The sequence below is a fragment of the Giraffa tippelskirchi genome, chromosome 8, assembly GCF_054371585.1.
Source record: "Giraffa tippelskirchi isolate mGirTip1 chromosome 8, T2T-mGirTip1v1.2.pri, whole genome shotgun sequence".
NCBI classification, from domain to species: domain Eukaryota; kingdom Metazoa; phylum Chordata; class Mammalia; order Artiodactyla; family Giraffidae; genus Giraffa; species Giraffa tippelskirchi.
This window is the reverse complement of record NC_137282.1, coordinates 50,581,173-50,608,249: the sequence shown is the minus strand read 5'-3', so window position 1 is coordinate 50,608,249 and position 27,077 is coordinate 50,581,173. Positions and strand designations below refer to the sequence as shown.

The following is a 27,077-nucleotide window of genomic DNA, read 5'->3' as shown; positions in this document are numbered from 1 at the left end:
GAGAAACAGGTTGGAAAAGTTCTTGTTCATATCATAAAACTGAATGGCTAGAAGCCATGTCAGCAAGAGGTAACTTGTAGAAGTAAAACATTATTGTAATTTATTTTGGGATCAGTGTGGTCATGAATGTGCCTAATTATTTGGGCACTCTATAAGTCTATGATAGAGGTTCTTAATCTCAAGGTTCTGACAGAAGTCATGTAAAAGAGAGGGGATATATGTATAGCTATGGCTGATTCATGTTGAGGTTTGACAGAAAACAGCAAAATTCTGTAAAGCAGTTATCCTTCAATAAAAACTAAATTAATTTAAAAAAAAGGGAAAAAAAAGAAGTCATGTAAATGTTCAGAAGCATAAGCAAAATAAAAGCAAAATAAAAGAGAAGGCTGTTTATTAACAATTCCATAGCAAAGATAGGCACTATCTTTAATGCTTGGCTTTTATCAAGTGACTTTGGTTTTGATTCTTCATAAAGGTAAGTGTTGTATCCTGGAGCCATCTCAGTCACTTTATTTCCCTTTGCTAGCAGCTGAATGTTAAGATGGATTGCTACCATCAAGACCAATCTGATGTGGTGGTCCTCATGATGGAAATACCTCAATCTGATATTATTGATGGCCTGACCTCAGATCAAGGTGAGTGGTCAGTACAATGACTGTTTTGACATGACAAAAGTAACATGTGGTCAAAGGTGGGATCAGGGTTGGAGTGTGGTAATGTGCTCAATTTATACATATGTATAAATTGAAATTGCTAGTCATTCAGTCATGTCTGACTCTTTGCAACCCCATGGACTGTAGCTCGTAAAGGCTCCTCTGTCCATGAGATTTCCCAGGCAAGAATACTGGAGTGAGTAGCCATTCCCTTCTCCAGAGGATCTTCCTGACCCAGGGATCGAACCTGGGTCTCCTGCATTGCTGGCAGATTCTTTATTGTCTGAACCACCAGAGAAATTCTATATATACATATATATATACACACACACATTCATGTACATATATACACACCACTTTGCATGCTAAGTGGCTTCAGTTGTGTCTGACTCTTGTGACCCTGTGGACTGTAGCCTACCAGGCTCCTCTGTCCATGGAATTCTCCAGGCAAGTATACTGGAGTGGGTTGCCATGCCCTCCTCCAGGGGATCTTTCCGACCCAGGGATAGAGTGGTCTATTTAGATTTGTATGTAAATATAAAATCATGTCTATTTGTGTTATAGCTGGATAGATACCAACCCAATTGATACCAGAGGGTAGAGAAGATTAGCATACATATAAATCAGATACAGTTTACACTGGTGATGAAAAGAACACTTTGGTCACCTGGGTAAGATTATACTTTGCTTGTACCATACTCACCTTTCAAGGCACAGGCCAATCTCTGCCTCCGTCAGGAGGGCTTCTGAGACCACATCCCTCTCTTCCTTCTCTCAGTCTCAGAGAGGGAAGCTCTTGTATTCCCACTGTGACCTCTGTGCTATCTTGTCTGAATATTGTTTCTGTGTTGGTGGCTAAGCCAAATGGGACATAAAGCTGCCTGAGGCCACAGACCATATTTAAAATTTCCTGTGTCACCTAAACCCTCCCCAACTCTCTCCGTAGAAGGTACCTGAATGAGTGTGTTTAGCCAGTACAGAAAGCCCAAACACAGTCTGGATCCCTGCTGTGAAATTAAACAAATGTGAGTTCAATGGTACCAGGGCTCCTGAAATCTTTCTTGATCACAGAGTGACTTCCTTTTGACCACAGAGTAAGAAGAACCATCAACATTGTGTCTCGTCCTCAGCCTGACATGACTCACTGTGACTCAGTCTTCTTGTTCGGAGACAAGGAAGCTGGAGAGTGACCTCTAAGGTCTCTCTTCCATCTCCAGAGTTCATCAGCTCTCCAGCTGTTTATCCCTGTGGACACTACCAAGCACTTGACCTTGGGATATGACATCCCAGAGCACCGGCCTGTTACGCTGATATGTCGAATCACAGGGGTAGGATCAAACTGTATTCCCCTCGGATGAACAGACAGGCTGTCCTCAGGGTCTAAGGACCTACCCCCAGCTCCGGTCCACTCCTGTCCGGGATGATGTCATGGATGTTCTTGTAGTAGCCCAGACACAGGGTGGTGCAGCGCACAAGGGCACCCATGTACAAGGACAGGATGGGGATGAGCAGCGGCTCCCTGCATTCCAGGTGACTGTGAAGTAGAATGGCTACAAAAACGACCTGAGAGGTGGGGAAACAGACAGTCATCAGGGAGAGGACGGAACCAATTAACAGAAGCCCAGCCAGCCCAACCTCTTGCACCCGGAACTGAGATGGATCTCTGAGCAAAAACCTTGACACTGAGGAGAGATCAGGACCTGGGGCTACTGCTCAATGCTTGTCTTGGAGAATCAAGGGTCAGATGTTTGGGAAGCACTGGAAGAACACATGGTCACTCTGTTATATTCACCACTAAGCATTTCTTTTAAGGCAACTGCACATCTGGTTAAGGTTATTGCTAAAGACTACTCAGAAGCTTTGGTTTCCCAGACCCTAAACGATGCAGAAGAGTTTTGCCCTCTCCAGGTGCATATGTAATCCATGCCAGAGGACCTAAGTGTCCTTCCACAAAGGACAGAGCAGTGACCAATGACGGTACACAGAAAAACGGCCATTAACATTTACAACGTGGATTCCACTGAACATGCTGTGAAAGCCGCCAGTGTTAATTATTATAAAACCAGACAATTAAAATGTAAGATATTGACTTACACAAGTGGCATAGGTCAAAAAAATACAAAGTCAGCAGAGATTGAAATAATAGTAAAGTATCAATCTCTATTAAATGGTACAGGCTCTAAAGCAAAGTTATTAACCTATTTAACCTCCCATCCTGCAGAAATGAGGGAATCAGTCCAGCCTCTGGACAGAGTCCTGGGATTCCCATCTTGGGAGGATCCCTGAGGAATAGTGGGTGCGGAGGTAGAAAAATAGGGGAGGGGAGAGAGTATCTGAGCTACATCAACCTTCTTAGCCAATCATCCATGGAAGGATAGGCTTGTGAAATATACCACCGCTAAGTGAGCCTGACCAAAGGAGGTGTATTCTGATCATTGCATTCTCAAGAAATGATTGGTGACAGAAAGTTAAAAAAGAAGCTGGAGAATGAGCATGATTAGTCAGATGAGTGCATTCAATTGCTACAGGAAACAGAGCAATCCAGAGGAACTTTGGAATGAAAGAAAAGTATTAGAAGTTAGAGGTGGTCAGGTTATCCCACAAACTGACACGTGTGTCTGGGCTGTTGTTCTTAAACCAGTAAATGCGACAGAACCTATCAGAGATGTCCTCAGGGGAATAGAGATGACAGAGCTATGATCCGGCTGCCTGGACAGGACCTGGGTGCTCGGAGCACGGGTGACAAGAGTGTCCATTCACGCTCACGATCACACACTCACGTTCACACTCACTGAGGATACAGTGGAGCCCCCTGATGGAAGGAAAGATGCCCATGACTGTCTCCATGCCTGCTGCTTCCCAGGGGAACAAATGTTCTGTATTAACTGAAGGATGGCAAAGACCAGCTGGGCAAAGGCCCCATTGTGTTTGGAACAGAAGACTGAGTTTTGCGATGTGGCCAAGACGCCATTTATTTCTCTAACTAATCAAAGACCTCTCAGGGGCCCTAACGTGCAAACAGACTAGTCTGTCTGCGGCAGGCTTCACATTTGACATACACAAACCTACGGTGTTAATGAAGATGACAGCGTTTAGAGACCGAGAACATGTTGGAGGGAAAATGAATACGTGAAGACGAACCCCTCCTCTGCCAAGTCCAGGAAGGCTCCTGGTGGTGCTGTCAGGACAGCCAGATGAACAGAACCAAGGAAGATCTGGACGTGAAGGAAGAGGGAGGGGGAGGTATGGAGAGGACCAGAAGGAGGAGCAAACAGGCTAGAGGGGCACAGAGGCAGGCAGGAGACATTCGGCCGGGACCAGCCCAAGGCCAGAGTGATGGTTTTGTCAGCCTCCCCCGTGTTGTTAATAGCTTGATGCCATGTGGTCCAACACTTACCGTATATTTTACATCTTCCCTGTGGGTTGGGTCAGTTATCAATTTAAAACAACACCTGGCCCTTCTGATTTTTAATCCAGAATTAAGATTTTTGAATCTGATACAACCATCAAAACTGTATCGGGTTATTTTGTGAGCGGAACCTACAGACTCAGTAGTGAGGATTTTCCCAGGGAGAGTCTGCTCTGGGCTGGGGATTCAATGATGGATAAGGTGGTCCCAGACTCTGTTCTCCTAGAGCTGACAACCTCGCGCAGGGAAGACAGGAGTCGTGATCAACCCCTGACAAGGCCCGTGAAGGGAAGAGGGCACCAGTGCTGGGAGTGGGGAAGAGGGTGTGGAGTGAAAGCGGTCGACCCGTGGGGGTGCATCTGAGCTGAGTCCCAGAGCCCAGGCAGCTGGCTGGCAGCGGGTGGCGGGAGCCAGTGGTGGGTGGGGAGGGCAGAGGCCAGGGCATTCCCTTCCGGACAGAAGGATCCAGGCAAAGCCCCCAGGAGGAGGGGCTCGGCCGCATCTGGTCTGGAAGGGAGGACCAGGGGCTGGAGGGCAGAGAGCCAGGGGACAGAGGAGAGCGATTGAGCTGGGGAGGAAGCAGGGCCAGTGGGTTGTCAGCCCCCTCAGCCTGTGATCAGGATACTGGCTTTTTATCTCAAGAACACCAAGGAGGCAATTTGAAAGCAGGTTCGAGGAGGGGGTGAGGTGGCTAGAATTTCACTGAGAATCGATTACTGTGGCCCCAGTGGGGAAGGAGGGAGGAGACCCGGAGCAGAGGGGCAGGCCTGGGGACAGGAGGCATCTCTAAAGATCCAGGTGGGAGGGCTGACTTCTCAGAACAGAGCAGCAGAGATGGGGAGAAGAGGGCTGATAAGGAAGCATCTGGGATTAAATGTTTTAGACAGATGTGAATGAAGAGGGATGCTGCTAGGGTGGCTCCCGGGTTTCTGAGCAGATGGTAGAGGCAGAGGTTCATTCAAAAATGCAGTCATCAAGATCATGAAGATTATGAATTGAGGCTTACGATGCCTTTGAAGGATCTGAGTGGAAATATAGAGACATTCAGATGACCTGTCTAGAGCCCTGAGCCGAGGGCTTGGCTGCAGACATTTATTTGGTGAATATCAGTCATGTTGCAGATGGTATAAATGCAGGGCAACCATCAGATTCTTCATGAATAGAATACACAGTGAGGAGAGATGGGTCTTGAGCAACTTCAGCATTTACACATCAATAGATGACCTGGGCTGTCAGAAGTAGAAGAAAAACCAGGATATGATGGTGTGAGAGCCAGTGGGAAGGGGTGTTTCATGGAGGAGGGAGCAGTCAACAGAATGAGGAGTTACTGAGACATCCATTAAGTCAATGGAAACTGCTGCACTGGATTCAGTGGCAGGCAGGTCGTTAGTGAGAACTGTGTGGGTGAGCTGATGGCAATGGAAGTCAGTCTGCAGTAGGTAAAAGAAGGAAAGAGAAGTGAAGAAATGGAGACCCTGAGTGGAAACCACCTTTCTGAAAGGTTTGGCTGTGAAAAAATAGAATTATAGCTACAGAGGTACATGGGAGCCAGAAAAAGCTTGTTGCTGATGCTGTGGTTGTGGTTGTTTTAAGATGGCAGAAGTCTGAGCATGTTTCCATGTCAAGAGAAATGATCCAGGGGAGAGAGAAGGAGTCACTGATAACTGGTGAATAAGGTTCCCCAGAAAGCAGGACAGGATGGGCTCCGAGGCACCGGAGGAAGAAGTGGCCTGGGACGAAGGAGGGACATGGCCTTTCCTGTAATGAGGGGAGCAGAGGTCATGCAAGGGTCTGAAAGTAGGCATGTGGGTTTGAGCTCCTCAGTGAAGTGGGAAGTGAGGTCATCTGCTGGGGACAGTGAGGTGGGTGGAGACCCTCGGACATGGTCACTAGAGTCAGATGAGGTGAGTGATGAGATTGTGAATTTATACTGCGATCAGCTTGTCCCACTGTGAAACTTTTGCAGGAGTACTTGCTACCTGGGTACAGGTGGTGCAAGGTGCCCACCACTGGGTGGTTTAGGACTGGGATCTTGCCAGAAGGCTGAGATGGAAAGGCAGGAGACAAGGGGACTTACAGTAATTCAGCCAGGTTACTTAACTGGTATCCTGGGATCCCATCTCTGGGGTCTGAGCTGACTTCAGAAGACCTTCTTCTGATGACAGCAAAAAGGGGAAAGAACTAGAGGTTCCAGCGAGGTCCAACAACCCCCTCAAAAGTTTCATTTGATACTGAGCAAGCTAAGAAAGTCCAGATGATCATGAAATAAATAAAAAACATATGATTATTAAATAATGGTGACACAGAAAACTATATCATGTTGGAACCAAACCAAGAGCTTTTTTTGTATTATGATATGAAATTATCTTACTAAAAATTACTTTTTAAACAGGAGTTGGCATTGAAACTCAAGGCATTACAAACTATTTTCATGTTATCATTGGTGATCACTCCCTTGCTATCTATGCCAAGGTATTTCAAGGACTTTGCCTAGGACTCTATGATTTCAATACGTTCAGACCATGAAATTTTTGCACTTCGTTTTATGTCCCTGGATATGTTCCAATGTCTCTGAGTTTATAGTCTATGGGAACTTGAACATAATTTGTATCTTACTTCTGTGTGAAAATTGTACAAATCTTAATTATGTTGAATTGGTTCATCGTGATTTTTAGGTCTACCATATTCTTCTACTTTTCTATATATTCATTTTATTAATTTTTTGAGAGCTTGATATTGAAACTCCAACCAAAGATCTTAATTCATCTACTTAAAAATTGTAATATATAGTGAAACTATATGTAACTTTGTTTTGGATTTTCCAAGTCTCCGGTAAATGCGTTATCATACTTTCATAATTTAAAAAATGAAAATAAAATAAAATAAATACCTTTAAAAATGTTTTCAAAAAAGGACTCTGCCTGGGATCTATTTATTCATTACCAGATCTGGTAATTAACGAATGCTTTCAAGTAATGAGAGGAATGAAGTTGCGGGTTGGAGTGAGAGCAAAAGACTTATGAATAAAAATTGAATTTATTCCCTCAACCAAATCGTGGTAGGAACTCAAGCTATAAGGTTTAAAATAACTACATCACCAGGAATAGCCCGAGGCCAGAGGGCACCTGAACCCAGCTTCCATTGCCCCGACTAACCAGGTAGGTTTATTCTGAAATTTCGAACCCTTCCAGCAGGCAGGGGTCAGTACTAGTTTTAAAATTAAGAAGGAAAAAGGCTGTGGGCACACTGGGAAAGCATTTTTCAGGGATATGATTTCTTTCTTTTACTCTTGGATGCTTGCTGTATTTATCTAAGGCAAAGATGTGTGTTTTTCTTTTTGCCTTTCAGGACACCACATCTACAAATGCTCACTCAGGTGTCAATGCTCATGTTGAAAAAGAGAGGTGTTCCCTTAATTTCCAAGTAAGTGATCAGCGTGAACGAGGCAGTTCAGTTCATCCCTCAGAGGATGACTCAAAAGTAAGACCAAGCAAAAAATCTCTAATAACTCAACAGAAAATTGACAAAGATACATCAAAGAATGATGTTAGCAAGTATTCAGGCGTGTGCTAGAAAACTCACACACACTCACACACAGACACATGCACATAATGTTAGCAGGAAGCAAGTTAAATTATTTTAAATAGTGATCCGTAGAGTCAATGCAATTAATTGGGAAATTTAATTCTTGACCTTTAGGGAGGTACTAACAGTTGAACAGTGGATTATTTCAAAAAGTGGTTGAAAGACTAGCATGCTCAGCAGGGAAAAACCAGGAGTGTGGACATGTTCATAGCACAGAACTGAGAATTGGAAAGCAAGTTTAGAAATCAGTCCGCCTCCTTCTCCATAAAGAGATCATTCTCCAAATCCCCAACTGTAGGAACTAAGTCTAACTTACAGACTATAGGAATTAAATTTCTTCTGCTAAAACCTGTCATGGTATCTTTGATGGAAGAAGAAAGGATGGAGCATGGAAACCAGGGCTGGTGCCAGATCCTCGGGGATCTGGAAAGAAGTAGAATTTTCTCAGACTCAATTTCCTGATTGTAAGTTTGGGGGAAAGATGCCTGAGTTGCCCAGGCGGCAATGACAAATAAAGACTAATTTCTAGGAGCGCTCTCCTAAACCTAGCCCTGAGTGACTCGGCCATAGAGAGGCCCATGTGTCCACCCCGTGAGGTGCACAGTGATCCCGTGACCAACTGCTAGCCATGGCTTTAGAGTCATTTTGTATGCAAGAACCTTAACAGGTTTTTCGCATGCAAAATCTCTGATAGTGAAATTCAATTCCTACAATCCCCCCTTTTCGCAAGAGTCTACACACTGTAATCATGGGAGGGTTCGTTTTCTCATTCATTTAGCAAGCATTTATTGAAGTTCATGTTTGATTTGAATCAAGTAGGGATGCACTGCAGAGTGGATGGATGTAGATGAGGCATCAGCCAGTTCTGTCCACCACCTGAAAGGAGCAGCTTTGACACACATACCACGTTTACCTGAGCTATGACGTCTGAGATTGAGGCACATCCGACCAGGAAACTGTATTTGTGTTTTAAGAGAATGCCAGCATGGGTCCATGCCTGCCGGGAAGGAGAGATTTGGGCATGAGATACATTCAGGATTAGGTTACTTCTGGTTCTTATGAGTTCCTGGGCATTCTTGAAATAGACTTTATACCTATCCACCTCCCAACCTTAGTAGCACAAGTTTAATGAATCTTTGATTGATAAAATGATTGTATCTTAACCTGGTACCCAGGACCAAGTGAGGTTTTTAAGCAGAACCAGTGACCACATAGTATTTGTTTGGTACTAGTTATCTGAAGACCAGAGTACTGGTTCATGGGCCTGGCAGGAAATCTGGGTGAATACCAGCAATGGGGACCAGTGTGAGTCACAAAGCACAGCTTTCTGGTTTGTGAAGCAGGTTCCAATGAGGAGGGCTCGAAGCTGGTTCCAAGTTATTGCAGTCATTACAGGCTCCCACTGACTGCTCAGGGCTCGACTATTTCCTTCTCTTCAAGTTTGGGCAGGATCTGATCTGACACTGTGTCTTGGAGGGGAATTCAGAGGAAGGTGCTAGAAAGCCTGCAGACAATGAAAAGCCCAGGGGATGGCAGGTTTGGAGAAGGTTTGAAGTTCAAAGTAGGATCTGTTTCAGTATCATCTTTCTAACTAGTAAAGGTCAACCTGAACTGACAGAGAAATAACATTTCACGTGAGCTAAACACAAGCAGACCTAGGGAATAACCTAGGTCTGTGTCAAGACTATATAGCTGCTGCTACTGCTACTTCCTTCTCAGCTCACAGGTCCCAAGGTGCCAAATATGAAAAGAAAGGCAAAGTGTAGATGACATTTGTAAATTGTGGCTTGTGGGCTGTCTTTATTGACTGAAAGTGATCTGGATGCTAAGCTTCAAAAATATTCTCTCTCCAACTAATACATCAGGGACATGCTGTAGGGGTGTGTGTGTGTGTGTGTGTGTGTGTGTGCGCACGCGTGTGTTTGGGGAGATGTTGTGTATAATTTTGGTCTTTATCAGGAATCTTACTACTGGTCTTTTGGGGGAGTTGGTAGATGAATTACGGAATAAAAGAGTGCTGATCACAAATGTTTTGAGTTTTGGGAATTTCTGTGGCAAATAAGTTACAGAAAGGAAGTGGCATACAGGACACAAAAGAGTCTGTGCGTCACTTTTAGTCCTGAGTTCCCCAATAACTGTAGTTCTTCTGTGTGTTTGCAGAGTCCCAGTGCAGATAGGAGGAAGGGCATTAGGGCGGAATCTCAGACTCTACCTAGGAAGCTGGGTTTTCACTCTCTTAGGCTGTGAAAAAGGTCAGTCACCCCATTCAGTTCTCTCACCGCTTTGAGGGCACTGTGGTGCCACCTCAGTCCAGCCTGGGCCCCGTGGGGACTCTGCTTCCACACACCCCAAATCCTTGGCCTTTTTCTTTTGGACGCAGGGGGCATAGGTGTGGAAGATACGTGTCAGCTACCAGAGTAAACACACCTGGTGATTAGTAAGAAAAGAAAATCCAGGTACAAGTGTTCCAATGGCCCAATTCTTAGCCTAAAGTGATGTCAGGACAACTGAAAATCAGAACCTTCAGTGGAAACTGAGGGTTTAGTGTCTAAGGCTCCCCCGCACTGCCAGGAAGCCGTCAGATTCAGTGAGGCTGTGCCCGTAACCCAGCTGCGGGCACAGTGAGACTTCTGAGGACATTTTAGAGGAAGGACCACATGCATTTTTATTAGTACCTTGCCTCCTTCCTCCGAGGATTTGGGGCTGCTGCCTTAACCTCGATACAGATGTTCACTCACCTCACACATCTAACAAAACCAAACCTATACAACCGTAAAATCAAAGGCCATCTTCTTATAAGAAGTGCCTAGTTGCATGCTAATGATTTGTGTTTACTTTCATGTATGTCTAAAATTTGCATATAAAAAATTCTTAAAAACTAAAAGAAAAAACCTATACAGATTATCATATTTTAAAGTTTTCTTCCAAGGGTAATTTAAAATGGATTCCAAAGAAAGGGTTTATTTTCCACCATTAGCCATTATTGGAGATATATGTATGTGTGTGTGGTGTGTGTGTGTGTATATACACATATGTATATATATATTTTTGCTAAGTCTCTTTATATCTACAACACAAATGATAGGGAAAAAAGCATTCTTTGAGAACTCTTCAGTATCAGGACAAAGAATTTAATCTGTGGAAGTGAGTCATCCTTAGCTACTCTAGCAAAGCTGATTATTAAAGTAATAAAGCCCTATCAGTATATTCAAGTGAGTCTTATTGTAAAGAGCTTTGGGTGCTTATACCACACAAATGGTAAGTTATCTGAAAGCTATCCTGATCTCTTGAGCCTGAATATATCAGAAAACCATTTATATTTGAAACAAATTTTCAAGAGAATTCTCTTGCCTCCTGCCAGAACTTGTGGCAAATACAGACAATTCTTATAAAATAAACTGACAAGATGGACTGGTTAAAAATCAGTGAGTGGTCAAGTGGAACCCTTCCGCACTGTTGGTGGAGAGGTAAAATGGTACAGCTGCTCCATCAGTATGATGGAGCCTCAAAAACTTAAAAACAGAATTATTATATGATTTAGCAATTCCTCCTATGGGTATATACTCAAAAGAATTACGGCAAGGACTCAAAGGGATATTTGTACGCTCATCTTCCTAGTGGCATTATTCGTAGCAGACAAATGTGGAAATAACCCAGATGCCCGTGGATGGACGAAAGGATAAACAAAATACGGCTTATACGTACAAGAAATATTGTTCAGCCTTAGAAAAGGACATTCTGACACAGGCTACAACATGGATGAAACTTGAAGATAGTCTGTGAAGTGAAATAAGCCAAAAAGCCACAAAAAGACAAATAACTGTATTATTCTATTCACGAGGTACCGAGAGTAGTTGAGTTCATAGAAGTAAGAGTGGTGGGTACCAGGGACTGGGGGAGGGGAGTTGGTGTTCAGTGGGCAGGATGGAGAGAGCTGAGGGCGGACGGTGGGATGGGAGATCAGCAATGTGAAGGCACCCAACGCCACTCAACTGCACTTAACAACGGTTCAGATGGGAAATTTCACATTATATGAATATTCCTCCAGTGAGAAAAGAATATTCCTCCAGTAGAAGGCAGTGAAGAGAGCCTCAAGGGTGTTCGTCATTTTGTAGGGAGTTCAGTTCAGCTCAGCCGCTCAGTCGTGTCTGACTCTTTACGACCCCATGGACTACAGCATGCCAGGCCTCCCTGTCCATCACCAACTCCCAGAGTTTACTCAAACTCATGTCCATTGAGTCAGTGATGCCATCCAACCATCTCATCCTCTGTTGTCCCCTTCTCCTCCTGCCCCCAATCTTTCCCAGAATCAGGGTCTTTTCCAATGAGTCAGCTCTTTGCATCAGGTGGCCAAAGTATTGGAGTTTCAGCTTCAACATCAGTCCTTCCAATGAACACCCAGGACTGATCTCCTTTAGGATGGACTGGTTGGATCTCCTCGCAGTCCAAGGGACTCTCAAGAGTCTTCTCCAACACCACAGTTCAAAAGCATCAATTCTTCAGCGCTCAGCTTTCTTTATAGTCCAACTCTCACATCCATACATGACTACTGGAGAAACCATAGCCTTGACTAGACGGACCTTTGTTGGTAAAGTAATGCCTCTGCTTTTTAACATGCTGTCTAGGCTGGTCATAACTTTCCTGCCAAGGAGTAAGTGGATCTATGGTAGGGAGTAAGTGGACCCATTTCCATTTCAGGGTTGCCAAGGGCTGGGGGAGGGGAGGATGGGGAGTCAGTGTTTAATGGGAATACAGTCAGTATTCCAGGATGAAAAGAGTTCTGAAGATTCACAACAATGTGAATATACTACATGCCATTGAACTGCACACATAAAAATGGTTAAAATGGTAAGTTTTAGGTTACGTATTTTTTACCATAATTTAAAAAAAAAGTGCCAACGATCTTCCCTACTCACCATTGCATCCATAAAAGGGAAGGCAGCAAGATACAGGAAGGCCCTTCTTGTTTTGTTCCCCACTGACTCATCCACATGGTGCAATTTATTGATGATGTAGTAGCCTAAGTCACTATATGCTGCAAAAAAAAAAATACATGGTAATATTTAGAAAAAGTTATTCTTATAAGCTTTTTATATCAAAAGTTTAAAAACAATTTTAAAGATAATATTTGTTTATTTTTTGTAGAAAAATCTAGATAAGCAAAAGGATGAAAATCATCTACAATCTCATCCATCCTTCTGCCCAGAAGGGGTCACAGTCGACACTCGGGGTGCTAATCATCAATTTGTTTTATGGATGCTATGCGGTGGAGTATGTGTGGGTGTTTTAACATAAAAATGGCATCATAGTGCATATATACTCTTTTGGGAACCATAAACATCTTTCCATAACATGTTTCTATATTTGATCGGTTGTACTGAATTCCTTTTTGCAGGTTTATTTAGTATCACTTGCTCAATCTCCTATTATTATATATTTAGCTTGTTTCCATTCTTTTGATATTATAATAGAATGCTTGATGGCTAGTTTGAAAGCTCAATGTCTATGTAGTTGTTGTTTAGTTGCTAAGTCATGTCTGACTCTTTTGCTACCCCATGGACTGTAGCCCACCAAGCTCCTCTCTTCATGGAGTTTCCCAGGCAAGAACACTGGAGTGGGTTGCCATTTCCTTCTCCAGGGATCAAACCTGCATCTCCTGCATTGGCAGGGGCGTTCTTTACCACTAAGCCACCAGGGAAGCCCTCAATGTCTGTAGGTATTCTTAATTATTTACTAAGAGAAAATTCCTACGTGTTAATATGCCTTTTCTTTTTTCTTTAGTAAGTTTAATAGATCTACAACATTATGCTAGTTCCAGGTGTACAATACAGTGATTCAACAAAACATGGCTTTTCAATAAAAATTTAAAGGTAGCTATTCACTGTTTGTAATTCTTTTTGTTTCATTTTTCCCAGGAAGGCAAAAATTGTGGGTATAGTTTTCCCAGTTTAAAAATGCTCTCTCTGTGCTTTGCAAGTCCCTCCATTGTGAGGATTTGGGACCAGGGTGTAACTAGAACATAAAGGGCTTTAACCAGCAAAGGCTGAATGAATGTTGTACACGTGCCAAAGGGTGAGAAAGGTAGAAAGAGAAAAATTTCATAAGGTATGAACTAAGCACTCTGACATTGCTTTGTGTGTGTGTGTGTGTGTGTGTGTTAGCTGTCTACAACTCTTTGTGATCCCATGGACTGTGGCTCTCCAGGCTTTTCTGTCCATGGGATTCTCCAGGCAAGAATACTGGAGTGGGTTGCCATTCCCTTCTCCAGGGGATCTTCCCAACCCAGGGATCGAACCTGGGTCTCCTGCACGGCAGGCAGATTCTTTGCCATCTGAGCCACCAGGGAAGTCCCCTGACATTTTAGTAAAGGTTAAATAAAATATTGACTATTTTCTACCTCATTGATACAAAGTTTAGACTATATAGGAAAACAGTAATCTTTGTGTTTTCATAGTGTTTTACGTAGTGCTCTAATAGTAGTGTTCCTGCTGTGTTCACTCTTTCACTAATACGAATATTTACGTACTTGAGAAGTGCAGAAGCTGCTTTGAAATCAGAAAGGAGGTCAAATGCAGTGTCTCTCTTACTTTTTGTGAAACTGTCAGAATCCCTTCCTCCATTTCGAAGTGTGGGGGAGGATTTGTTACCATTTGTTATCCTTGTTCAGTCGCTACGTTGTTTCTGACTCTTTGTGGGTTTATTAACATATTAATTGGTAAAAAGAAATAATCCTCCATCTTTTGTCGGGATTAGCCTGGAATTATGAGGATGTTGAATTGAGCATGCTTTTCAGGATGAAAACAAAGATATTTAAATGCACAAATGGGAATCCCAGTGGGAGTGAGGTATGAGTAAGTGATTTCAAGAGGCAGGGGGCTAAGATGACTCAGTCATGCAGAGAACAGGGTTGGTGAGGGAGACAAATGCAGGAGGGGAGATCTGAATCCTCCCAGGAGGAGCAGAGGTGGAAATCAACAGGCGAACTGCCAGGTGAGCCCAGGTGAGGAGTGTGGTGGGGCCAGCAGAAGCACTGAGGCAACAAGACGGGAAAACCAGGAGGGAGGCTGGCACTTGGCAGAAAGAGCAAAGAAAGGAGAAGTGGGATTAGTTATGGCCAGGCACCAGGGAGGCAGCTGTGACGTCCTGCTTGGATCAGAAGTTACGAAGGTGACCTGACACTCTGAGGCAGGGAGGGAGCCCTCCAGCCCCACTTTGCAGAGAGGTGAGAAGTGCATTCAGATCTGAGATGAGCTGATGAAACCCGAAGCCGGGATGAAGATGTTACTGAATCACACACACAGCTTACTGTGAGTGCTGAGACTTGGAAATCATGGCCACTGTTGATCTGTACATGCCTCTTCATTGTCAGTCAAGTTCATTGTGTGGAGATCCCCAGAGAGATGTCCTGATCCTGGCGCCTTGCCGCTCCTGGCAGAGGCAGCTGCCAGTGGTAAAGGCAGCCACGCTGGGCAAACAGAGCCATGCCAAGTGCAGGAGCCCAGGGCTGGCTATGAATAGCTCAGGAACTAAAATTCCCTGGTAAAGGTTAGAGCTGATATAAATGCCAGCTGAGTGGACCTGACTGGATGGCCAAAGTGGGGACCTTGAGACTGGAGAAAGGCTGAGATTCAGAGGGTGATGTATGGGTTGACTTCTGTCCCCTCACAATTCATTTGTTGACTCCTAGCCCTTAGGACCTCAGAAGGTGACCTTATTTGGCATCAGAATCATTGCAGGTATAATTAGTGAAGGTAGGATGACTCTGGGGCTTCCCTGGTGGCTCAGATGGTAAAGAATTCACCTTTAGTGCAGGAGGCTCAGGTTCGATCCCTGGGTGGGGAAGATCCCCTGGAGAAGGAAATGGCAACCCACTCCAGTATTCTGGCCTGGAAAATCCCATGGACAGAGGAGCCTTGTGGGCTACAGTCCATGGGATTGAAGAGTTGGACATGCCTGAGTGACCAAGCACGCATGCGCAGGGTGACACTTGAGGACAGTGGGCTCCCAACCCAAGGCAACTGGTGTCCTTCTAAACGGGGAATTTGGAGACCTGCAGAGATGCGCACAAGGACAAGCTCATGAGGCCATCAAGGGAGAGATCAGGGAGATGCCTCCTCAGGCCAGAGGACACAACATATCACAAACCTCCAGAAGCTGGAGAGGGGCCTAGGACAGGTTCTCGGTCATGGCCTTCGAAGGAACCAACCTCACCGCCACCGCCTCGATCTTCCAGCCTCCAGACTGTGAGACTACACACTTCTGCTGTCTGTGGTGCTTTGCTAGGACAGACCTAGCAAACTCATACAGGTGGCTTCTAGAGAGAATTCTTTTCCCGTGAGACTCTAGGGTAGCAGCCAGAAAAGAAAGGTCGTGTGAATTTGCAAAGCTGCGAGCAGGGCGTGCAGTTGGCTCATGTGGTCTGAGTGTATAGGGGTCAGTATAAATCAGTTTTTCTACTTCTCTGAATATACCTAAGTATTGCCGCTGTTGCTGTTTAGTTGCTAAGTCGTGTCCGACTCTTTTGCGACCACATAGACTGTCACCCGCCAGGCTCCTCTATCCGTGGGATTTCCCAGGCAAGAATACTGGGGTGGGTTGCCATTTCCTTCTCCCATGTCATCTTCCCGACCCAGGGATCGAACCCAGGTCTCCTGCATGGCAGGCAGACTCTTTACTGTCTGAGCCACCTGGGAAGCCCATACCTAAGTATACCGACTTATTAGAATATTTGCACTAAAATGTTAAAAACATGTACGCAGAGTAATGAAGAGCAAACATCTAAAGCTGAAGAGGGTCTGCAGGACCGCTGGGTGCTGGGCTCAGCCAAACCTCTGCTTCTGCCAGGATGTCTCCCCTCTTCATTTTGTTCAGACTGCAGCTCCGGGGTCCCCAGGTGCTAGGGTACTTTGAGACCAATGGGTCTGAGGATGCTTTTGCTTCTTTTTACTTCCTGTCCTCTTTTAGCTACTAGAGGAAAATTCTGGAGGCCACGGAAAGAAGATTTTTTTTCCCGTTTTTCTTCCTTCCTTTTACTCCTCCCCTATACGGTAGAAGAAGTCTGATTATAACTACAAAGGTTGTTTCCACCCTGGCAGTTGGGAATGTTCAATTCCAGCAGCTGTTTTTCACCTAATATCCCCTCACCCTCCCCTCTGTGTCCCAGAGCTGTTTCTGGCTGGAGCTAGAGGCTGGGGGTAATTTGTTTAAACTGCTTTGCATCGAGTCTATAATTACCAGGCTAGCTGCCTTCATGACATTTAGTAACCTTCAACTTTTATAAACGGCCTTACTAAGACTGTTCTGAAATAGCTTATATTCCTTATGAAAAGTAGAACGTTAGAAAGAAAAATTAAGCGAGGCTTTTGAATAGATGTAAATGGATTTCACGGCCTGGCTGCAGGAAGAGGACATGGACTTGACCTATTTACAGGTATTTGAGTTGCGGAAACAGGAAACAGGAGGGGCCGTCATTCAAATCCCTAGCTCCTCCTACCTCAGCCCACTGGAGTGGTGGACCCTCCCAGAATCAGTGGTTCTCAAACCTGTTCATCCAGAGTAACCAGTGCTTGTTGCAAAATGCCATGAAATATTGATATTAATCAAAATAAGCCTCATTACCTATAATTTTCCGATGGGAACTGAGGAAAAAGCCTTTCTCCCATTTTAGGAAAAGGTTAATATGTGTATTTCTGAGAGGCAAATTTGGGAACCCTTGTTGCTGTTGTTTAGTTGCTAAGTTGTGTCTGACTCTTTGCAACCCTATGGACTGCAGCACACCAGCCTCCCCTGTCCTTCACCATCCCCTGAAGTTTGCTCAAACTCATGTCCATTGAGTTGGTGATGCCATCCAACCATCTCATCCTCTGTTGTTCCCTTCTCCTCTTGCCTTCAATCTTTCCCAGCATCAGGGTCATATATATATACATTATATATATGCTATATGTTATAGCACATAATACAAAAGATAACATATATTATAGTACAGGGAACTATACTCAATATCTTATAACAACCTATACTGGAAAAGAGTCTGAAAAATAATATGTATGTACAACAATCACTTTGCTGTACACTTGAAACTAATACAGTGAGGTGAAAGTCACTCCATCATGTCCGACTCTTTGTGACCCCATGGACTATACAGCCCATGGCATTCTCCAGGCCAGAATACTGGAGCGGGTAGCCTTTCTCTTCTCCAGGGGATCTTCCCAACCCAGGGATCGAACCCAGGTCTCCCACATTGCAGGCAGATTCTTTACCAGCTTAGCCACAATACCCACTCGACTGAGTGGGTAACGTAATAGTTTATTGCATGATTTCTGCTTCTCCCTAGAGAACCTGCCTTACGTCTGAAATCCCAAGATCTAGGCCAACATTTGCCATATAGCAGGTGTTCAGTCTCAATGGCTGGAATAAATGCATGAACCCATAATCCCGCCAAGAAGTGAGTGGAATAGGCTGATGGCTACAGTGTCCTCAACTCCCCTCCTTACGTCCCTACCCTGCATGTGATTTTGTAGTTCTTCCTGTCAAAAGTCGGAGTCAATTTCCCTCCTTCTGGAACCTGGGCTGGCCTGTGACTTGTCCTGGCCAGGAGTGTGCAGTGGCAGTGTAGTTGAGCCGCATCTGATTCTTGACCCAAGAGACCCTGTGTGTCTCTATCCATCACTGGAGGTACTGGCACAGCTGTTTAAGCAAGCTCGGGCTGGTGGAGGAGGGTGAGAGGCGATGTGCAACAGAGCTCAGCTGTCCATAGAGCCGTCTGGACCGGCCTACTGTCACCTGACAGTCCCCTGTGAGCCCACCAAGACCAGCAGAGTCTCCTTTGGATTCAGCTGACCACAGAGGCATAAACACGGCCAAGTGCAAAACAACCGCCCCATCGACCTATGGTCTAGTGAGCAAAAATGAAAGCTTGTCTTGTGAGTCAGTGAGCACCGAGGTGATTGTTACATGGTAATAAATCATGAGACTATACAGACCTGCCTGTCCATTCCTAGCACCCTTGCTGGTTTAAATGATATCAAGTTGTACCAATTTACCCTTTACAGGTTTGGTTTATAATCCATGAATAATGGACAGCTTTGTTGACAATGGAACAAGGACAAACAGAATCTCTTGAGAAACTGTGGCAGCACAGGAAACTATACAAGTTTTGCTCCTCTGAGCTCTGCGGATTGCCTGGACTCTTCTGGGGCATGGAAGAGGCCTTACAGATCACTGTAAGGAATAAGTGTGGAAAGAAATAAACAAATCCACAGCAGTGGTTTCTACTGCTGTGTGAATTAGGAGGCCAGGCCACACTATAATTTCCATGCACGTGAAGTTGACTTGGACCCAATGAAACCAAACACAAGATTGGCAAATTTTCCTCTCTTTTATAGATAAAGAGGGAGAAACTGGATAATACCTGACTCCTGGGTTAAATTAAGGTCTGGGTTTGGCAAATCTCATGACTTGCATTTTTATAAAATGGGGTCTCATAGATGAGTTCATGACTAGAGTAGCGGCTACAATTTAGCTTAGGTAAAAGTATTAGTCGCTCAGTCGTGTCCAACTCTTTGGGACCCCCATGGGCTGTAGATCGCCAGGCTCCTCTGTCCATGGAATTCTCTAGGCAAGAATACTGGACTGAGTTGCCATTTCCTTCTCCAGGGGATCTTCCCGACCCAGGGACTGAACCTGGGTCTCCTGCATGGCAGGTGGATTCTTTGCAGTCTGAGACACCAGGGAAGCCCATAATTTAGCTTAAAAGGGACACTCACTAGCAGTTGCCCAACAAATGACAGGAACAAAAAGCCAGGAATACTTTTAAGGCTCCTGCAATTTGGGTGTCTTGAGCCAGGCCACAGGTGTACGTAGAATAGACATCAACTTTTCAGCTAGTGGATTTCTGGATTTCAAGTCCGTAGGCAAATTCCAAGTGTCTGCTCCTCTGACTAATTGTATAAGGTTTGGGGCAGGAGATTTTCTGGAACTATCTTTTCCTCAGCATCTCCCCCACAAATTCGTGGGGAAGTGCCTGTCTGGTCAGTGAGAATCACTCCAGTCATGTCAGGGGAAACCCATGACCATGTGCCAAACTCTCAAGGATGGGAGAACACTTGGCTTACCAGCTGGGTCCAAAAAGAATAAGAAATCAGAGAGAATGAATATGAAACACACAAGGAAAAAATCCTTATTTCCAGCAAATGTAATAAAAAGGACCTAGTGAAAGATCTCTCCTTTACTGGGACAAACACAATAACCCTACAAAGGAGTTTTGGGTCCTCTCTGACCTAAGTCTATAACATCTTACTGTAACCCACCAATGGATGTCCAGATATAATACCAGGTAGGTGAAGGTGAAAGAAAGGAGAGACATCTGAAACTGGGTTGCTCAAAGCTGGAAACTCTCACATTTGAAATCTCTTCCAAGTAAGAAGATCCTGCAGGAACTGGTAGATGACTAGTAGATACTGAAAAGTTTGAAATGTCGAAGTTCATCTAAATTGGGGGAAAAAAACTCCAAGAGATCATGCTGGGGATCACGATTTCTCCAATGGGAAATACACAATCTTTGGAAAGAAAAAATCTCAGAGTACTTGGCTAAGGCATTTGCTCATAACTAAGGAAACTATGCAGAATGACAAAATATATTCAATTTTTCTAAGTAATAAAAGTTTCTTGAGAGACCATAAGGTTATAAAGCAGGAAGCAGAACATATAGATCTGCCTTGTTGTTAAGGCTGTATTAAACATACTTATATGAACATCTGTTGTATCATCAAGAAAGCAAGAGAGTTCCACAGAAACATCTGCTTCTGTTTTATTGACTATGCCGAAGCCTTTGACTGTGTGGATCACAACAAACTGTGGAAAATTCTTCAAGAGATGGGAATACCAGACCACCTTACCTGCCTCCTGAGAAATCTGTATGCAGGTCCAGAAGCAACAGTTAGAACTGGACATGGAACAACAGACTGGCTCAAAATTGGGAAAGGAGTACGTCAAGGCTGTATATTGTCACCATGATTATTTAACTTGTATGCAGAGTACCCCATGCAAAATGCCGGGCTGGATGAAGTACAAGCTGGAATCAAGATTGCCAGGAGAAATATCAATAACCTCAGATAGGCAAATGACACCACCCTTATGGCAGAAAGCAAAGAACTAAAGAACCTCTTGATGAAAGTGAAAGAGAAGAGTGAAAAGGTTCGCTTAAAACTTAACATTTACAAAACTAAGATCATGGCATCTGGTCCCATCACTTCATGGCAAATAGATGGGGAAACAATGGAAACAGTGAGAGACTTTATTTTGGGGGGCTCCAAAATGACTGCAGCCATGAAATTAAAAGATGCTTGCTCCTTGGAAGAAAAGCTATGACCAATCTAGATAGCACATTAAAAAGCAGAGGCCTTACTTTGCCAACAAACGTTGTCTAGTCAAAGCTTTGGTTTTTCTAGTAGTCATGTATGGATGTGAGAGTTGGACTATATAGAAAGCTGAGCACTGAAGAATTGATGCTTTTGAACTGTGGTGTTGGAGAAGACTCTTGAGAGTCCCTTGGACTGCAAGGAGATCCAACCAGTAAGTCCTGAATATTCACTGGAAGGACTGATGCTGAAGCTGAAACTCCAATACTTTGGCCACCTGATACGAAGAACTGATTCACTGGAAAAGACCCTGATGCTGGGAAAGATTGAAGGCAGGAGGAGAAGGGGACAACAGAGGATGAGATGGTTGGATGACATCACCGACTCAATGGACATGAGTTTGAGCAAGCTCCAGGAGATGGTGAAGGACAGGGAAGCCTGGTGTGCTGCTGTCCATGGGGTTGCAAAGAGTCAGACACGACTGAGCGACTGAGTTGAACTGATATGAACACTAGGACAAATCTGCTTTATTTCATATAGTTGTCACTGAGATGTCTCAAAAAAAATGCCCACTGGTATCAAAGGCTCTCCAAGGGACCCAGGGACAGCTGTAGGGCTAAGTGCCTAATGCCCTCTCTGCTGGTCCTTTCTACTTGGCCCTTCCCTGCTCTCCTTCCCTTTCTCTCTTCCTCCGCCTTTGCCATCTGTGTTGTTTAATGGGCTCTTCCATAGTCTCAGGCTGCACATCTCCTATTCCTGGTTACCTGCCCCAACCCGAGCAACAGACACCCACCTGGTACCTGCGACATTCAACACTGAACTCTTTTTCCTGCTTCATTGTCCCCTGATCTATAAATGCGTGGTGGCTCTGTGCCTCCCACATCGTCCCCCCCACCCAACAGCCCCTTCTCTTGCCTTCTCCCTGTCACTGTGCTCACTCAAATCCATTTGATACCTCCAACTTTGACTCTGGTTTACTTCTACCATCTCGCTTTTCTTTTTTAAAATATTTATTTATCATTTTACCATAGGTTCTCATCAGTTATCTCTTTTATACATAATAGTGTGTGTGTATATATATACAATCCTAATTTCCCATATGATCCAGCAATCCCAATCCTGGGCAAATACCTGGAAAAAACCATAATTTAGAAAGATACGTGCATCCCAATGTTCAGTGCAGCACTATTTACAATAGGCAGGACATGGAAGCAATCTAAATGCTCACCAACAGACAGATGAATAAAGAAGATGTGGTACATATACAATGGGATATTACTCAGCCATAAAAAGGAACGGAATTGTGCTATTGCAGATAACGTGTATAGATCCAGAGACTGTCATACAGAGTGAAGTTTAAGTCAGAAAGAGAAAAATAAATGCTACATATTACCCTATCTTAAAAATTTTCACAGGCTGAAAATTGCTTTTGCTTCTAGGAATCCATGCTGAACAGGCACACTTTCCCATTAACTACATCTCCTTGAGAAGAAGGGTGTATCTGGCCACCATCTGTTTTGTATTTATCTCACTTCTGTATCCAACTTATCATTAGTAGGACTTGAACGACATGCACATACTATTTATTCAATAAGCAATTTGTTGGACCACTGATGGGACAGATGGGGATTTCAGTTCAGTTCAGTTCAGTTCAGCTGCTCAGTCGTGTCCGACTCTTTGCGACCCCATGAACTGCAGCACGCCAGGCCTCCCTGTCCATCACCAACTCCCGGAGTCCACCCAAGATGGAGATTGGATTATATTAAAAGCGAGTTAAAGAGCAATTCTTACACTCACTCCCCTTTAGTCAAAGCCCCCCAAATTCAAAGCAAGAAGGTCAGCTCTACTAATACTAGTGGTGCGTCTCCTTAGAATTAACAAGAATGCTAATAATATCATAAGGGAAAATGGTTGAATTTTGTCTATAACTGTGTTTGAATGTGCTTGAATAAAGAAGTATATTCATTAAAAGTACAGATGGCATCTTGCTGGGAAAAGTAACTACGATGGTAAAGAATAAAATGAAGAAACAGGTAAATTAGGAAGCAAAGCAAAAAGAAATCAAGGAGTTGGCCATTAAACTGAAAAAAACGCCCAACAGGGTGGTGGTGTTAAAGCCATAGCCTGAGGTTGGATGAAATTAAGGAAACGTAATAGATAAGAAGAGTCACCATTTGTAATCTTATGCAGTGACGGCAAAATAGTCATTTAGACCACTGGGTCAAACTCACCAGTCCATCTTGTATCAAAGATAAGGGAAAAATTAGAAAGGGACGTGTGATCCACACATGGCGCTAGTAGTAAAGAACCTGCGTGCCAACACAGGAGACGTAAGAGACCCGGGTTTGAGTCCTGGAGGAGGGCATGGTAATAACCCACACTAGTATTCCTGCCTGGAGAATCCCAAGGACAGGAATGTGGTGGGCTACACTCCACAGGGTCCCAAAGAGTCGGACACAACTGAAGCAATGGAGCACTGCACATATTGAAATATAACTCATGCTTTCAGAGCCAGTTAGAAGATGACCGAGTCCCTTGGACTGCAAGGAGATCAAACCAATCAAGGCTGAATACTCATTGGAAGGACTGATGCTGAAGCTGAAGCTCCAATCCTTTGGCCACCTGATGTGAAGAGCTGACACACTGGAAAAGACCCTGATGCTGGGAAAGATCGAAGGCAGGAGGAGAAGGGGATGACAGAGGATGGGATGTTTGGATGGCATCACCAATTCAATAGAAATGAGTTTGAGCAAACTCTGGGGGGATAGTGAAGGACAGGGAAGCCTGGCGTGCTGCAGTCCATGGGGTCACACAGAGTGGGACACGGCTGAGGAACTGAATAACAACAGAAGATGACTCACCCCATGAGCTTTTCAGAACCCACTCCTAGAGAAAGAATCTCTTCCTCCCCTCTGCTCTCAAACGTCCTTACATAAATGCTATGCAAAAGTTAGAGGGTCTTGATAAAAGAAATAAATCCATTAAGGAGATACGGAAATAGCACCTAAAAAGGAATGTTTAAGGCAGTAAGACTGGTTTCGCCTGAACAAAGGAATATAAAGAAACTAGGTTTCTAGCCTAGATCACTCTGGTTTCTCTCTCACTCTGTGAGTTAAGCTGGTGAACTGGTAACACCTTGCTTCTTGTACTGACTCTAAGCCTTACTGAGGAGCTGCTCCTATGAGGAATACACACTCATTTCACTCTCAGGCCAAGCAAATACAATTAGAAGACCGCCTGAGAGCAGACGATGGCTTCTCAAGTCAAATATACCTGGAATATTTGTTTTTCTGTTTTATCTATCACTGTTTGCTTGTCCCAAGCATAGACATCTGAGAGCTGACTGTTCAAGCAGAGATGTAAGTAGCTGTTTTAAGCATGACTAAGACATGAGAAATGGGTTTTAGTGTCTAGTGTAGGTGACACATTGTAACGTAGAAACGAAATGGGTGGATGATGGGAAAATTATGTTGGAAAAGGTGGCAAAGAGATCAACATCCTATCTGCAGCCTGTGGTCACGGTTCTGGGAAGCAATTGGCAGGATATGAGGACAGAAAAGCTTGCGTGCTCAGTCACTTCAGTCGTGTCCAACTCTTTGCAACCCCATGGACAGTACCCTGCCAGGCTCATCTGTCCACGGGATCTACCTGCCAAGAATACTGGAGTGGGTTGTCATGCCCTCCTCCAGGGGATCTTCCCCATCCAGGGACTGAACCCACATCTCCTGTGTCTCCTGCATTGCAGGTGATTCTTTACTCCTGAGCCACCAGGGAAGCCCCAGAAGGGCTTACAGGATTATTAAAAAAAAAAGAAAAAAACAGGAGACAAGAAGATGAGCAAATATGCCTGATGCAGCAGACAAGGCAAGAAGAGAATTATACCCTTAGACAGAAAATTGAAATGAGACCAATATACTACAGATGGAAAAATCATTAAATTTTGAGTTGTAAATATTTGAAAGAAATTGATATGTGCTTCTGTAGTGACTGTGGAAAGCATTTGTTTGGGGGGGGGAATGCTATATAGTAATTGTAAAAATATCAACAGTGATAAAAACAATTGTTAAATATCTGGAGGTAGAACCATTTTGGTTCAAGTTTAAGATTTTAGGATTCCATTTTAAAGTTGAAAAACTTGGATTTAAATTAGAAAATGACTTCAATTTTTATTTCAGTGACCAAATTGTTCCTCCCAACAGTGTCAATAACATAGAAAACTCAAGCTTTCCTTAATTACAGATAGCTAGTAATTAGCTGTGAGTCCCAAAGTCTCATTCCCTCATAAAACAGGAAATGTTGGGTTTATTTGGAAGGAATTTTATAAAAAGGAACTAATTTGCCTTCCTTTTTTAGGCAAAAACTTATTTAGATCCGCTCATTTCACGTATGTCATTTTCTCAGATACATGTGGTGCTGGTTGTGGTAGCTTAGTCGTTAAACCGTGCCCGACTCTTGCAGTCCCGTGGACTGTAGCCCCCCAGGCTCCTCTGCCCATGGGATTTCCCAGGCAAGAATACTGCGGTGGGCTGCCATTTCCTTCTCCACAGGATCCTCCTGACCTAGGGATCGAACCCGGGTCTCCTGCATTGCAGGCAGATTCTTTACTGACTGTGCCACTGTACCATCTATGAACTTGGTCCAGAGGAATTCTTATTGCCAAAGTTTCCTTTAAAACTCAGTAGAGAGCTCAGTATTTAGGGTGTAAGTTGAGGGAAAGAAAGGCATCTCCTCTCCACCCCACGCCCTGAAGCTCTCAGTCCAAATGAAAACGATCAACAGCAACCCTTGGTCTGGATATTTGGCCATGGGAAGCATCTTCTGGTCCTCACTGTCCTTAGCACAAAATCCTATGCTCTATTAAAAAGGAAACCCACAAAGAGCGGGCTCTATTTACTTCCAGATTCACAATTGTATGAGTAAACTTTAGGTGACACCTGAGTACATGGGAAATGGTGTGGGTTAATCTCCTGGCTCTTCATTCACCACGGACATTCATGGTTCTCAGGCAACCAGTGCCAAGCTGAAGACACACAACGGGTTTGTGAAGTGTTGTTCACGGGCTTCATGTGACTGGGTCCAGTAGGTGTGTCATTCAACTTTTATGCCAGGTAAGCTGAGCTGTTTTGAAGCCCATGGGTTCTGAAATCGTGCCCGTAAGGGTTTTTATCACCACCATGAAGGCAGAAGAAGTAGAGCTCCGACTCTAAAGGAAGGGGCTTTCCAACCACGGGTCAGTCACTCTGTGTGACCTAATTTTCTTGTCTGATGCAAAGAATGTTATGCCCAGAGTGTTGAGTCTTGTCTAAAATAGAAGCATGAGGTCCTAAAATGAGATAATTTTAATACATAAGACAATCTCATTTGTTTTCACTACTGATAAGCATTAATCCTAAATAATACTCATTCTGTTTTTATTCTTAAGATTAAGTGAGCCTGATAAAGTAGAGGTCCTACTGTATAGCACAGGGAACTCTAGTCAATATCTTGTAATAAACTATAAAGGAAAAGAATCTGAAAAAGTTATATATATAGCTGAATCAGTGTGATGTACACCTGAAACTAAGGCAATGTTGTAAATCAACTACACTTTAATTTGAAAAAAAGGTTAAGTAACGTCTGTCTCTATCAAAAGCTCCTGACATTTTTTTTTTTTTATCCTTCCTTATGTGTGTGTGTGCATTGTGCTTAGTTGCTCAGTCATGTCTGACTCTTTTTGACCTCAAGGACTGTAGCCCACCAGGCTCCTCTGTCCATGGGATTCTCTAGGCAAGAATACTGGAGTGGGTTGTCATTCCCTTCTCCAGGGGGTCTTCCCTAACCAAGGATCGAACCCTGATCTCCTGCATTGCAGACAGATGCTTTACAGTCTGAGCACCAGGGAAGCCTTACCGAATGTTAATCTTAAATCTGATCACATATTAATGAAACTCCTCCCTCTCTGACACAGGGTTTGGGAACCAGAGACATACAGCTTCCTAGAGAAAGGACATCTCTCTTTTTTTTTTGTCCTAGAAGCACCCACTCCATTCCTCCTAGCCCTTAAAATTCTCATGATACTTAATAATTATGGAA

The 27,077-nt window shown here is 43.9% G+C and overlaps 1 protein-coding gene across 2 annotated transcripts in view; it reads right to left on the bottom strand.

Annotated features, from left to right (window-relative positions):
• ANKH (ANKH inorganic pyrophosphate transport regulator) overlaps window positions 1–27,077 on the bottom strand; it is a 158,965-nt gene that overhangs the window by 43,689 nt on the left and 88,199 nt on the right. For both annotated transcript variants that reach the window (XM_081520831.1, XM_081520832.1), the window contains 3 exons: window positions 12,564–12,682; window positions 8,561–8,644; window positions 2,046–2,216 (listed from right to left, as the gene is read on the bottom strand). In XM_081520831.1, coding sequence (XP_081376957.1) covers window positions 2,046–2,216; window positions 8,561–8,644; window positions 12,564–12,682 — 374 coding nt within the window. The remainder of the gene's footprint in view (window positions 1–2,045; window positions 2,217–8,560; window positions 8,645–12,563; window positions 12,683–27,077) is intronic.